The 12,574-nt window shown below is 42.2% G+C and overlaps 1 protein-coding gene across 1 annotated transcript in view; it reads left to right on the forward strand.

The window, feature by feature from the left end:
* rbm42 (RNA binding motif protein 42) overlaps positions 1 to 12,574 on the forward strand; it is a gene marked incomplete at its 5' end in the record, with an annotated part of 87,190 nt that overhangs the window by 70,416 nt on the left and 4,200 nt on the right. The window contains 2 exon segments of the mRNA XM_037676483.1: positions 5,160 to 5,277; positions 5,865 to 5,962. Coding sequence (XP_037532411.1) covers positions 5,160 to 5,277; positions 5,865 to 5,962 — 216 coding nt within the window.

The following is a 12,574-nucleotide window of genomic DNA, read 5'->3' on the forward strand; positions in this document are numbered from 1 at the left end:
GATGTGAAGTCCACAAAGAGCATACGGACGTAAGAGTTTTTCTGCTCCAGGTGGTTGAGCGCAGTGTAGACCACAGAGGAGATTGCATCCTCTGTTGATCGGTTCTCACGGTATGCATACTGATGAGGGTCCTCGTTGATGTTGATGGTTGTTTTGATGCGAGTCATGACCAGTTTTTCGAAGCATTTAGCGACTATCGGGGTGAGGGCCACTGGCCGATAGTCATTCAGACCAGTCACTGTAGAGCTTTTTGGGACTGGGATGATGGTGGCAGTCTTCAGGCAGGTGGGAACTGTCTCCAGGGTAAGTGAGGTGTTAAAGATGTCTGCTAGCACCTCGCAGAGCTGATCAGCACATTCCTTCAACACTTTTCCGGGGATGTTGTCTGGGCCAGTTGCTTTGTGCGGATTAATCCTCCTGAAGGTACTCCTTACTTCTGCTGAGGTCACGCTGAGATGCTCTTCATCCAGTGGTGAGGTGAGTCTGTTGCTGGGTGGTCTGTTCGGGTCTTCAAAGCGTGCATAGAACTTGTTGAGGGCATCAGGCAGAGATGGGTCTTTGGGGCATTGTTCGCTCCTTCCTTTATAATCTGTTATGCACTTAATGCCCTTCCACATGCTGCGAGGCTCTTGTGAGATGAATTGACCCTCGATCCTCTGTGCATATGTGCCCTTGGCCCTCTTAATACCAGCAACCAGCTCTTTTCTTGTCCTACTCAGCTCCTCTGAGTTTCCAGACCTGAAGGCAGTGTTCCTGGCTTCCAACTGGGTACGCACCTCTGCATTCAGCCGTTTTTCTGTTTGGGTAGCTTTTAACATATCTGATAGTGGAGACTGTGTCAGTACATATACTAATGTAACCCAGAACTGGGATGTGTATTGGTCTAGATCAAGCGATCCTCCATTTTCAGCAGCTTCTCTGAAAACCTGCCAGTCTCTTCGGTCAAAACAATCTTTCAGTATGGGGCCACTGTCCTGGATCCAACATTTAACTTTCTTTTGTACTGGTCTGGAACGTCTCAGCGGGGGCATGTAAGCAGGAGCCAAGAAGATTGAGATGTGGTCTGACAGTCCTAGGTGGGGGCGGGGTTCGGCTTTGTATGCATCTTTTACGTTCGTGTCAACACGGTCCAGCGTGTGGTCTCCACGTGTCGGAATCGCCACATGCTGATTAAAGCTTGGGAGACAGTCCTTTAGGTTCACGTGGTTAAAGTCTCCGGCTACCACGTAAAAAGCCTCGGGGTGTTTGCTCTGCAGCGAGCTGATGATATCATGAAGCTCCTGCAGTGATTCATTAGCATTAGCGTCCGGGGGAATGTAAACAACAGTGATAAAAGTCACCGTGAACTCGCGGGGTAGATAATGTGGCCGGCATTTCACAGTTATTTGCTCCAAAGCCTTCGAGCATGAGCTTTTTACAACAGTACAGTTCGTGCACCAACTTTTACTCACGTAAATGCACACTCCGCCTCCCCATGATTTCCCCGTTAGTTCGCTGCAGCGGTCCGCTCGAAAAAAAAGTCTGTCATCCAGCTGGAAGACTGTATCCAATGTTTCGCTTGTAATCCATGTTTCCATGAGGCAAAGCACCGCACACTTCTTCATCTCTTCTAAGGCGCCCGCTCTCAGACGAAGTAAATCCACCTTGTTGTCCAACAAGTGGACATTCGACAGAAAGAGAGACGGCATGGGGAGTTTACCGGCTTTAGCGTTAGCTTGTAGCCTCACCATAACCCCCGCCCGGCATCCTCTCCTCTTAAGCCAGGAGCAGTGCTTCCTCTTCTGCCCGCTGGAACACCTCTGCTGCAGCTTCCAGGTAGATGACTTAAAGATCTGCATTCTGCCGAGCGTAGTTTTGAGTTTGTTGCTGATTTCTGCTATATTTCGTGGAAAATCCGCTCCAATTCTCATCAGTTCGGTTCGGCTATAGTTCAAACGCATAAATCGCGCGGAGTCAGGCACAGAGTCAATATCAAAACCTCTAAAAACTGGGATGGTACCGGGAGCCTGTGAAGCTGCAACTGCTCTGAGCGCGGCCATCTTGGCACAGCCGCCCCATGTTGCATTTCCTTTGGAAATCAAGGTCCCAGAGTCTGGAGGAAGAGAAGAGAGGCACAGAATCCATGTTGCTTGAGGTCCAATGTCAAGTTTCCACAGTCAGTGATAGTTTGGGATATCATGTCATCTGCTGGTGTTGGTCCGCTGTGTTTTCTGAGGTCCAAGGTCAACGCAGCATCTACCTGGACGTTTTAGAGAACTTCATGCTTCCTGCTGCTGACCAACTTTATGAAGATGCAGATTTCATTTTCCAACAGGACTTGGCACCTGCACACAGTGCCAAAGTTACCAATACCTGGTTTAAGGACTAGGCCTGTCGCAATCAACAATAAATAAATTAATCGCATGATAAATGAAAATTATCGACCGCATTTTAATTTGTCGGCCTTATTGTTTCTTCATGTCTCTCTCTTTCTACTGTACTGTAACGCTAATTAAGACTAGGCCCCTGACTATGGCCAGTATAGTTATAGGCGATCAGAAAGGTTCGGCTGAGGAGCTCGTGTGTGTGAATAAAACACCGTCAGACAGAAAGTAAAGTTAACTTATTGTATTTAAAGTTGTACATTTATGTAGATTTAGTTAGATATCTTATAATAATAATAATAATAACAATAATTTCCAATATACATAAGCAAATAAACACAACAAGGAAAAAACACAAAACAATAGCAAGAAAGAATAAATAAACCCCGATGACACCCAAGAGGTTTTTTTTCTATTTTCTTTAAGTCCGTTCTGGAGTCTAGAGTGACTATTGTCCATCAATCAATACTCCACAGTTTTAAATCCATGATCCAGGGCAATATGTCCAGAAAAAAAAATAGTTGGTGTGATTCAGTCCTACCGCGAAGCTGCGGTGATCTGGTAGCTCGCCATCCTGGGTGGGAACAGGGGGTAAAAAAAAACCTGACCTAGACAAGGTCATAAATAAAACAAAAATTAGCATTTACATTTGAACAGGGTTAAACTGTTAAAAAAAAAATATTAAACATTCATAAAAGAACAAATAGCTATATTCCATCAAGCATTTCTCAGGAAACATTTGAATTAATTTCAAATTAAAGATTACATTACTATTACAGTACAGTTACAGATCAAAGTTAAAGTGCACTTTCAAGTAGTACCTAAGTTTAATTGACATCAGAGTCAATTAAACTTAATTGACTTCAATATTTTTTCAATAAACAATTAATTGTTTTTCTTTTTTTTTTCTGTAGTTTTGTTGCGCAACTCCACAGGAATTAACCAGTTCCAGAGTTCCATCGGCCGTCACCAAAATCAAGAAAAAGTACATTAAACTATCCTAAAAGGACAAATTTACAAAAATCAAAGGGCTTATTTAATACTTTGAGGGTATGTCTTCTATTCGGCGACAAAAGGAACAAAAAGGGAATGATCTTTTAATTAATAAGACCATTTTTGAGTCACAAAATACATAGATTGAGTGGGCGTGTCGCCACCGCATTTCTATTATATTAAAAAAACAAAGTACGTAAAATGAACGACTCACCGTCGAGTGGTTGCCAGTTAACACCCAATTTAAGCTCTCGGTCGTGTTAATTTGGCTCGATCCAGCCGTATTCTCCCGTGTGTTTGGAAGACGCCAAGCTCACGCAGCTAGCCACAGTGACAGCAGCAATAGCAGTGGAGGGGGGTCCGAGTTCACCTCTCACCCGGAACTTATAGTGTGGCATCAGTTTGACCCGCCAAAATAAAATACAGGTTAATTATCTTGTGCAGGGCAGCACGGTGGTGCAACTGGTAGAGCTGCTGCCTCTCAGCGAGCAGGTCCCTGGTTCAAACCCCGGTCCAGGGGTCTTTCTGGGTGGAGTTTGCATGTTCTCTCCGTGCATGCGTGGGTTTTCTCCGGGTACTCCGGTTTCCTCCCACAGTCCAAAAACATGCATGTTAGACTGATTGGTAACTCTAAATTGTCCCTAGGTGTGAGTGAGAGAGTGAATGGTTGTTTGTCTCGTTTGTCTCTATGTGTCCCTGTGATGGACTTGCGACCCGTCCAGGGTGTCCCCCGCCCCTCGCACAGTGATTGCTGGACATGGGCACCAGCGACCCCCGTGACCCAAAATGGAATAAATTTATCACATTTATCTTTAGTTTTTTGGGAGCATTTTTGTTTTAAATATATTGCCCAACTATTTTAATCTATAAGTTCCAAGTTTCGAGTTAGTTTAGTTGGGATAAAGTGCTAGTCGGGAGCATGCACTCTGCTGCCATCCTCTGGCTCACCAGACCAGAAGTCTACAAAAATGTGTTTCAAAAATCAGCTCTGACTTGTTAAAAGCAATTTTGACCATTTCTGATTTTTCTTTAGAGAACTGTTTTTAACAATACACATCTTTTTTTCTGTATGGTTGACTATTAAGGATTTGAATGTTTTTTTATAATAAAATTAAACCATTTAATAACGTTAAATAATAACAAGAACAAGATTGTTTTTAATGAGGTTACCAGTACTTGTTTATCAAGCACCAGCTGAGTTGATATTGGTAAATTTCAGAGATGGAGACAATTTCCTGGAATAAAACCAGGCTAATTTTTACACACCTGTGATTGGTGCATTTCTAGTGCACATCAACCAGGAGATGTCAGTCCTAACCGGACGGTAAACCTATCTATCAGAAGCTGAAATACTGTACAGGCAGTAGTTTCAATCTGTACAATAATGCATACTGTAATTGGGCATCAAGTTACATCATGAACTCATTTGTCTTCAAGCCGGTTCATTCAAAAAGAAGAAAAACAGCAAAAAATTGAGGGTGCATCTTAGAACAGCATGTTGTTCCCAGAGCCGTGCTGGAAGAAAACCAGTTTCATCTTTGAACTAAGGTATATAAAATGAAACAGGTGTTATTTTTTTTAAATACAAATACATGTTGCAGAAATGGTTTCCACAAATAATAGTTTGATTCTGAAATATTATACCCGTATATATTATGTGCCTTAAAGGTGAAAGGAGGAGGGAGGGACAGCAGGGGGCTTTCTAGAAAATTAATTTGGGAACCACTGAATTAGTGTAATAAAATAAATGTGAAATGGTGACGAAACGTTCGTTTCTGCTATTATGGTGTTTGTGTTTTTCAGCCTGTGGAGAGTTGTATGGAGGACAAAAAGAAAGTGAAGAATGAGAAGGTGAAGAAGTGTATCCGTACTGCAGCTGGGACCACCTGGGAGGATGCAAGTCTTTTGGACTGGGAATCAGGTAAAAATGAACACAGTTCACTTAAAACAACAAAAGTTTCTGTGCACACTGATAAATACAAACCCACTGGGACATTTGTAAGTTAGCTAAAGCTTTTTGTCCTCCATCACGGAGCGACAGTGGTGAAGTGGAAACACCCTCTGTCCATCTGTGAATGTTGTGAGCACGATAACTTGAAAAACTGAGATTTCCATTTCCAGTTTTCTTCATTCCATTTTTAAAAGTGTCTTCTAAACTATAATGTGAATGACCAGGCATAAAAATTGGATCTAAGCAAAAAAATCAGAATTGAGCATTAAGACCTGCAGTGTGGATGTTGCTTTAGTCAGGTTTTGTTTCAACTTTAGTAATGACTGAATAAATAAATAAAATTAAAGGCTTTCGAAATATGTTGTTCTGTTCCATTATTAAAGGCCTAGCATTCCACGAAGCTATGCATATGACCTTTCATGTCAGATTTTTAGACTAAAATCATTTTATGTTCTTTCTGTAACATCATTTCTTATTGTGTTTAGAACCAACAGAAGTGGTTTTCTCACAGTTTGACAATGAGCTTGTGTTTGAGTTGTTTTCATCCTCTTTTGCAGATGATTTCCGTATATTCTGTGGGGACCTTGGTAATGAAGTCAATGATGACATTTTGGCCAGAGCCTTCAGCAGATATCCTTCTTTCCTCAAAGCCAAGGTTGGTTGTTTGGTTGGCTTAATAGAACCTCCTCATTGAGGAAATTATCTATAGTCTTATTATTCATGTAACTGCCCAGATTATTTTCTTTTCCAGTCACCTCAATCACTCATTTATAATTTTAGGTTTGAAAGAAACTTTTTTTATTTTGAGAAAGAGAGGAACGATGATTTGAGAGAGGAGTAAAGGAGGCCATCTTTGTGAAGAGAACCCGTCCACTGTTGTCATATTCTTAAGTCATCAAAGTCCCGCCCCCTCAGAATAGGAAGTCACTTTTTGTGCTTGGAAAGCTCCCTCTCTGACACCCTTGGCCTAATCAGGATGATCCTGTGTTAGAAGATATTTAACAAGTTTGTCTGACTTGATTTAAAGAGCAAACCGTTATAACTGGAGGATGTGGGCGTGGTGAATTAAGAAGTGACGCAGTTGCAATACGTTTGGCTCTAAATTGCACAAATTTGAGCCGACGTGTACCAAAATCACTATGATTGATCGTTATCCGCCCCTTGAACAGGAAGCCATGAGAAGTGGCCAATAGCCTCCACAGTGCCACCTACATTATTCTTACATTTATAGATCAGTGATACATCATCCGATCTGCACCAGATTTATTGTGCATCATCAGTAAGCACTTCTAGACACATTGATGTTGTGGTTTAACATTTGACTCCAGATAGCCTCCACAGCGCCCCCTAGAATATTTTAAAACTTAAGCCCCAAGCCAATTTATGACCAATAATTCTGAAACTCGGTGAACACCTGTATCTTCTCAGGACCTATGAAAAAGTCTCTTGGAGCCACTCAACAGGAAGTCGGGAGTTTTAACAAACTCCTCCTAGAGATTTGGAAGGATTGCCTTCAAACTTGGTTAATATGCCCTTTAAAACATTGGTGAGTAAAAGTTATCAACAGCTTGCATTTTCGTATATGTTAAAGGGGCGTGGCCAGGCCTCAATATTGCACTTTACGGCGTTAATTTTCAAACAATATAACTTTCAAATTGAAAGATCAAAATTCACCAAACTTGGCATGAGTCATCCCTGTTGGATGCCCGGCAATCCTCTGTGGTCATATTCGGACATCATCAAAGCCCCGCCCCCTCAGAACAGGAAGTCTTTTTTTTTTTTCTTGGAATGCTCCCTCTATGACACCCTCGACCTAATCAGGATGATCCTGTGTTAGAAGACATATAACAAGTTGTTCTGACTTGATTTAAATTACAGTTTTAGCTGGAGGATGTGGGCATGACAAATTCAGAAGCGACGCAGTTGCAATACATTTGGCTCTAAATTGCAAAGATTTGAGCTAAGGTGCACAAAAATCACTATGATCACTCATTAGCCATCCCTTGAACAAGAATTCATAATAAGTGGCCAGTAGCTTCCACAGCACAACTTACATTATTCCTAGAGTTATATCTCAATGATACATCATCCGATCTGCACCTAATTTATTGTACGTCATCCGTGAGCATTTCTAAACACATTGGTATTGTTTTTTAACATTGGACTCCAGTGCGCCCCCTACATTATTCCAACAGTTCGTGGCGTAGCGAAGTAAGACGTAATGTCGTCGCCGTATGTTTGGCTCTACATTCCACAGATTTGAGCCGAAGTGCACCAAAATCAGTTTGATCGATCATTATCCACCCCTTGAACAGGAATCCATTATAAGTGGCCAATAGCCTCCACAGCACCCCCTACTATATTTTAAAAGTTAAGCCCCAAGCCATTTTTTCACCGATAATTCTGAAACTCCGTGAACGTCTGTATCTTCTCAGGACCTATGAAAATGTCTCTTGGAGCCCTGGTCCAAACTCAACAGGAAGTCAGCCATTTTGTGTCAAAGGGTCATTTTTGGGCGTTTCTATTGGCGAATTTTAACAAACTCTTCCTAGGGATTTGGATGGATTGCATTCAAACTTGAATAATATGCCCTTAACACAATGAAGAGTAATAGTTTTCCAAATCTTGCGTTTTTGTATATGTGAAAGGGGTGTGGCCAGGCCTCAAAGTTGCTCTTCACTCCATAAATTTCCAAACGCTATAACGTTCACGTTGAAAGACCGAATTGCACCAAACTTGGCATGACTCATCCCTGTTGGATGCCCGACGATCCACTGTTGTCATATTCTGAAGTCATCAAAGCCCCGCCCCCTTAGAACAGGAAGTCACTTTTTTTACTTGGAAAGCTCCCTCTCTGACACCCTTGACCTAATCAGGACGATCCTGTGTTAGAAGACATTTAACAGTTTGGTCTGACTAAGTGCAAACTGTTTTAACTGGAAGATGTGAGCGTGGTGGCGTGGCGAATTAAGAAGTGACGTCGTTGCAATAGGTTTGGCTTTAAATTGCACATATTTGAGCCGAGGTGTACCAAAATCACTATGATTGATCTTTATCCACCCCTTGAACAGGAAGCCATGAGAAGTGGCCAATAGCCTCCACAGCGCCCCCTTCATTACTACTACAGTTATAGATCATCATCCAATCTGCACCAGATTTATTGTGCATCATAAGTAAGCACTTCTAGACATATTGGCATTGTTGTTTAACTTTTGACTCAAGTGCGCCACCTAGATTATTCCAACAGTTAGATCTCAGTGATACATCATCTTATCTGAACCTGATTTATTTATTTTTTGCTTGATCAGTGAGCACTTTGAGACACATTAGTAATGTTTATTCATGACATCGCTTAAGCCCCTCCCATTCAGAGAATAAACTGTCAATTATTGGGTGACTCATCCAGTTTAGCCCTGTGTAAGATATGACTGAAACTGTAATTGTTGATTACCACACGACATGTTGAAAAGCATAAAGGAAGTGCTCCTCAAACATTCACAAAAAAACAGGAAGTCACAATAACTCCTGTCTGGAAGGTAGGATTTCATGTATACTTGTAAGACCTGGAGCTGGACTAGTACTGACATGGACGGAAGGCGATGTCAAAGATTCAGGAAATGCGACTTGTGGTTAACGCGTGCGGGATTGGCACGAGAACGTTGGCGATGGCAACTGGGTGGAGTGGCTGGAGCTCCCGCAGTCGCGGTATGGCCGGAGCGGTGCTTTGCTGCGAGAGCCTTCAATGCTGCTTGCAGCTTTAATTTGGTTTTGAACTAGTTTGACATGACTGTTGACGAGGAAGAGGGCCAGCAACAGAGGAGGGGGTGTACCAAATACACCATCTTAGCACCAACATAACTGGTTTGTTCCACTTTGGAGTAAGCTGTTTGGGGGAAGAATCAGTTTTGTGTTGTGTGTTTCCTTGACTGATGAAGCCTTCTGGATGGAAGGTGACAATTTTCAGCAAAAAAAGAAAATGTCCGGATGACCTGACTGAAAAATGTTGGACATGCGAGTCTCCTGTAAAAAGGCGATATCACTATTTAGCTGTTTTAGGTGTGACATAATCTTTCGGAATTTTACTGGACCATTAAGAGATTTTACATTCCAGCTTACACATTTAACTGGTCAGCCACCAGAGTGATATCATCTTCGTCAGTCACGATTCGCTCAGCAACCGGTGTCAGGCTGGTTAGATGAAGCGGTTCAATTGACCTCAAGCCCATCGACTCGTATCCAAAATCCAGCTTTAAGTTTTGTTGTTACTGGGCTTTCAGCCCAGAAGAAGTACCTTACAGACGGCTGTCCTAGTCAGCACGCATGCGCATTAGGTGAATGTACAAAATTCACAGCGCCAACTAATGACCTGGCATGGCAACTATAGCGGATTCGGGGACAGTTCTCCGGTTGCATCTAAACACCAAATGCGGTCGTGTCCTCGCAGATTTTTTCCTTGAATCAACATCTGAAAAAAACGTACATTTTCTCCTGCCCTGTCCGTGTAAATAGGGCCTAATTGTAGAGTCCTGTGTCACATACAGGTCCTTCTAAAAAAATTAGCATATTGTGATAAAGGTCATTATTTTCCATAATGTAATGATAAAAATGAAACTTTCATATATTTCAGATTCATTGCACACCAACTGAAATATTTCAGGTCTTTAATTGTTTTAATACTGATGATTATGGCATACAGCTCATGAAAACCCAAAATGCCTGTCCCAAAAAATTAGCATATCATGAAAAGGTTCTCTAAACAAGCTATTAACCTAACCATCTGAATCAACGACGTAACTCTAAACACCTGCAAAAGATTCCTGAGGCTTTTAAAAACTCCCAGCCTTGTTCATTACTCAAAACCGCAATCATGGGTAAGACTGCCGACCTGACTGCTGGCCAGAAGGCCATCATTGACACCCTCAAGCAAGAGGGTAAAACACAGAAAGAAATTGCTGAACGAATAGGCTGTTCCCAGAGTGCTGTATCAAGGCACCTCAGTGGGAAGTCTGTGGGAAGGGAAAAGTGTGGCAGAAAACGCTGCACAACGAGAAGAGGTGACCGGACCCTGAGGAGGATTGTGGAGAAGGGCCGATTCCAGACCTTGGGGGACCTGCGGAAGCAGTGGACTGAGTCTGGAGTAGAAACATCCAGAGCCACCGTGCACAGGCGTGTGCAGGAAATGAGCTACAGGTGCCGTATTCCCCAGGTCAAGCCACTTTTGAACCAGAAACAGCGGCAGAAGCGCCTGACCTGGGCTACAGAGAAGCAGCACTGGACTGTTGCTCAGTGGTCCAAAGTACTTTTTTCGGATGAAAGCAAATTTTGCATGTGTAGTGAACTAAGCCTCAGGTCAAATCTGGCCCTGGGGGCCTTTCTGGGACAAGAACTGTTATTTCATTGATTTGAATCCAGAAACACAAAATTAAGTTCATCCAGAGACTTTATAAGTGTCCTGCACTGATCAATTGAAAGAACACTCTCTTTTTTATTATCATTACTATTTTACAAATGTCGTGATAATCAAAAGTGTGTTTAGTTCAAACCATTTTTAAATGTTGAAGTGAACTACTCATTTTAAATCAACTGTGAAACAGTATTAATGATTTTTAATCCTCATTCAAAGTAGAAATCAAGTTAAGGTCTGTTACAGAGTAATTATTCATTTTCTTGATCTTCTGTCTGAAATGAGCAAGTGTAAGTTGATCAAAGGTCAAGTTTCGGTCAACTACATGTTTACTGGAAAGAAATGTCATGTTTAACTTTTTCAGACAGATATGAGAGAACTGACTCCACGAAGTCTCGCTTTCTTCAAAACATTTTCTGTCTGTTCTTAAACAAACTTAATCTTTTTCCTTGACTTTTAATAACCTCTTACATCACTAAAACCACCCCCTGTTCGGTCGATCGACCAATCAGGAAGTTCTCAAATGAACCGGAAACAGAACTGTTTAAATGTCGACACTTCCTAGTTCCAACCAGTGCGGTGGGAGAGCAGTTCAGTTCGGAGAGCAGCACCGAACAGGAAAGTTGCTGGAGAGAACAGGAGGTTCCAGACATGATCCAAAGTTCTTCCGAGTCTCGTGGGAATTATGAAATCTTCCACATCTGAGTGGAACTCTGACGGGCTCACAGCTCATGCGAGTCCAACCGAGAGGTGAACGTGTGTCGAACGAAGTACCGTCACTACTCCGGACGTTTTCCAACCATCCTACGGAGACGCTGGAAAAGCGTTGAAAGGCAACTCTACACCGAAGTCGGAATTATCCTCTGCCAAGGTAAAGAGTCGATCTTCAACAGCAAGCGTACCGAGATGAAACTGGGTTCGAATGGAGAGTGCCGTTCTTATACCGACACATATTCCCTCATCCATCTTCTCTCTCTATTTAAACTCCCTCAATTTCCCATCTTTAAAACTCTTCTATCTTGCCAGTAATTCATCCAGATATTTTCAGAAATGTCTGTTGTAAAGCTGCAAGGATACTATGGCCGTATGGTTTCCTAGTTGTGAAGCTAATTAATTAAGCTATTATTGTAATCAAATTGCCAAATTAATGTAAATGTTTGATGTTAAACTTTGATTCTGTTAATAAATGACCACATTCATTTGATGGGTCAAAGAAAATTAACGTCTCACGTCACATTTAATAATTCAATGCACAATAGAACTCAGTCCAGAAAAATGAAAGAATCCGTTTAATTTATGGATAATATATCACAGATATATGTTCATCTACACATGTCATTCGGAAATCAAGGTGCCAGAGTCTGGAGGAAGACTGGGGAGAAGGAAATGCCAAAATGCCAGAAGTCCAGTGTGAAGCACCCACAGTCAGTGATGGTCTGGGGTGCCATGTCAGCTGCTGGTGTTGGTCCACTTGTTTTATCAAGCACAGGGTCAATGGAGCTAGCTATCAGGAGATTTTGGAGCACTTCATGCTTCCATCTGCTGAAAAGCTTTATGGAGATGAAGATTTAATTTTTCAGCGCGACCTGGCACCTGCTCACAGTGCCAAAACCACTGGTAAATGGTTTACTGACCATGGTATTACTGTGCTCAATTGGCCTGCCAACTCTCCTGACCTGAACCCCATAGAGAACCTGTGGGATATTGTGAAGAGAAAGTTGAGAAACACAAGACCCAACACTCTGGGTGAGCTTAAGGCCGCTATCGAAGCATCCTGGGCCTCCATAACACCTCAGCAGTGCCACAGGCTGATTGCCTCCATGCCACGCCGCATTGAAGCAGTCATTCATGCAAAAGGATTCC

The sequence above is a fragment of the Nematolebias whitei genome, chromosome 5 (genome assembly GCF_014905685.2).
Source record: "Nematolebias whitei isolate Nwh7 chromosome 5, NemWhi1, whole genome shotgun sequence".
Taxonomy (NCBI): Eukaryota; Metazoa; Chordata; class Actinopteri; order Cyprinodontiformes; family Rivulidae; genus Nematolebias; species Nematolebias whitei.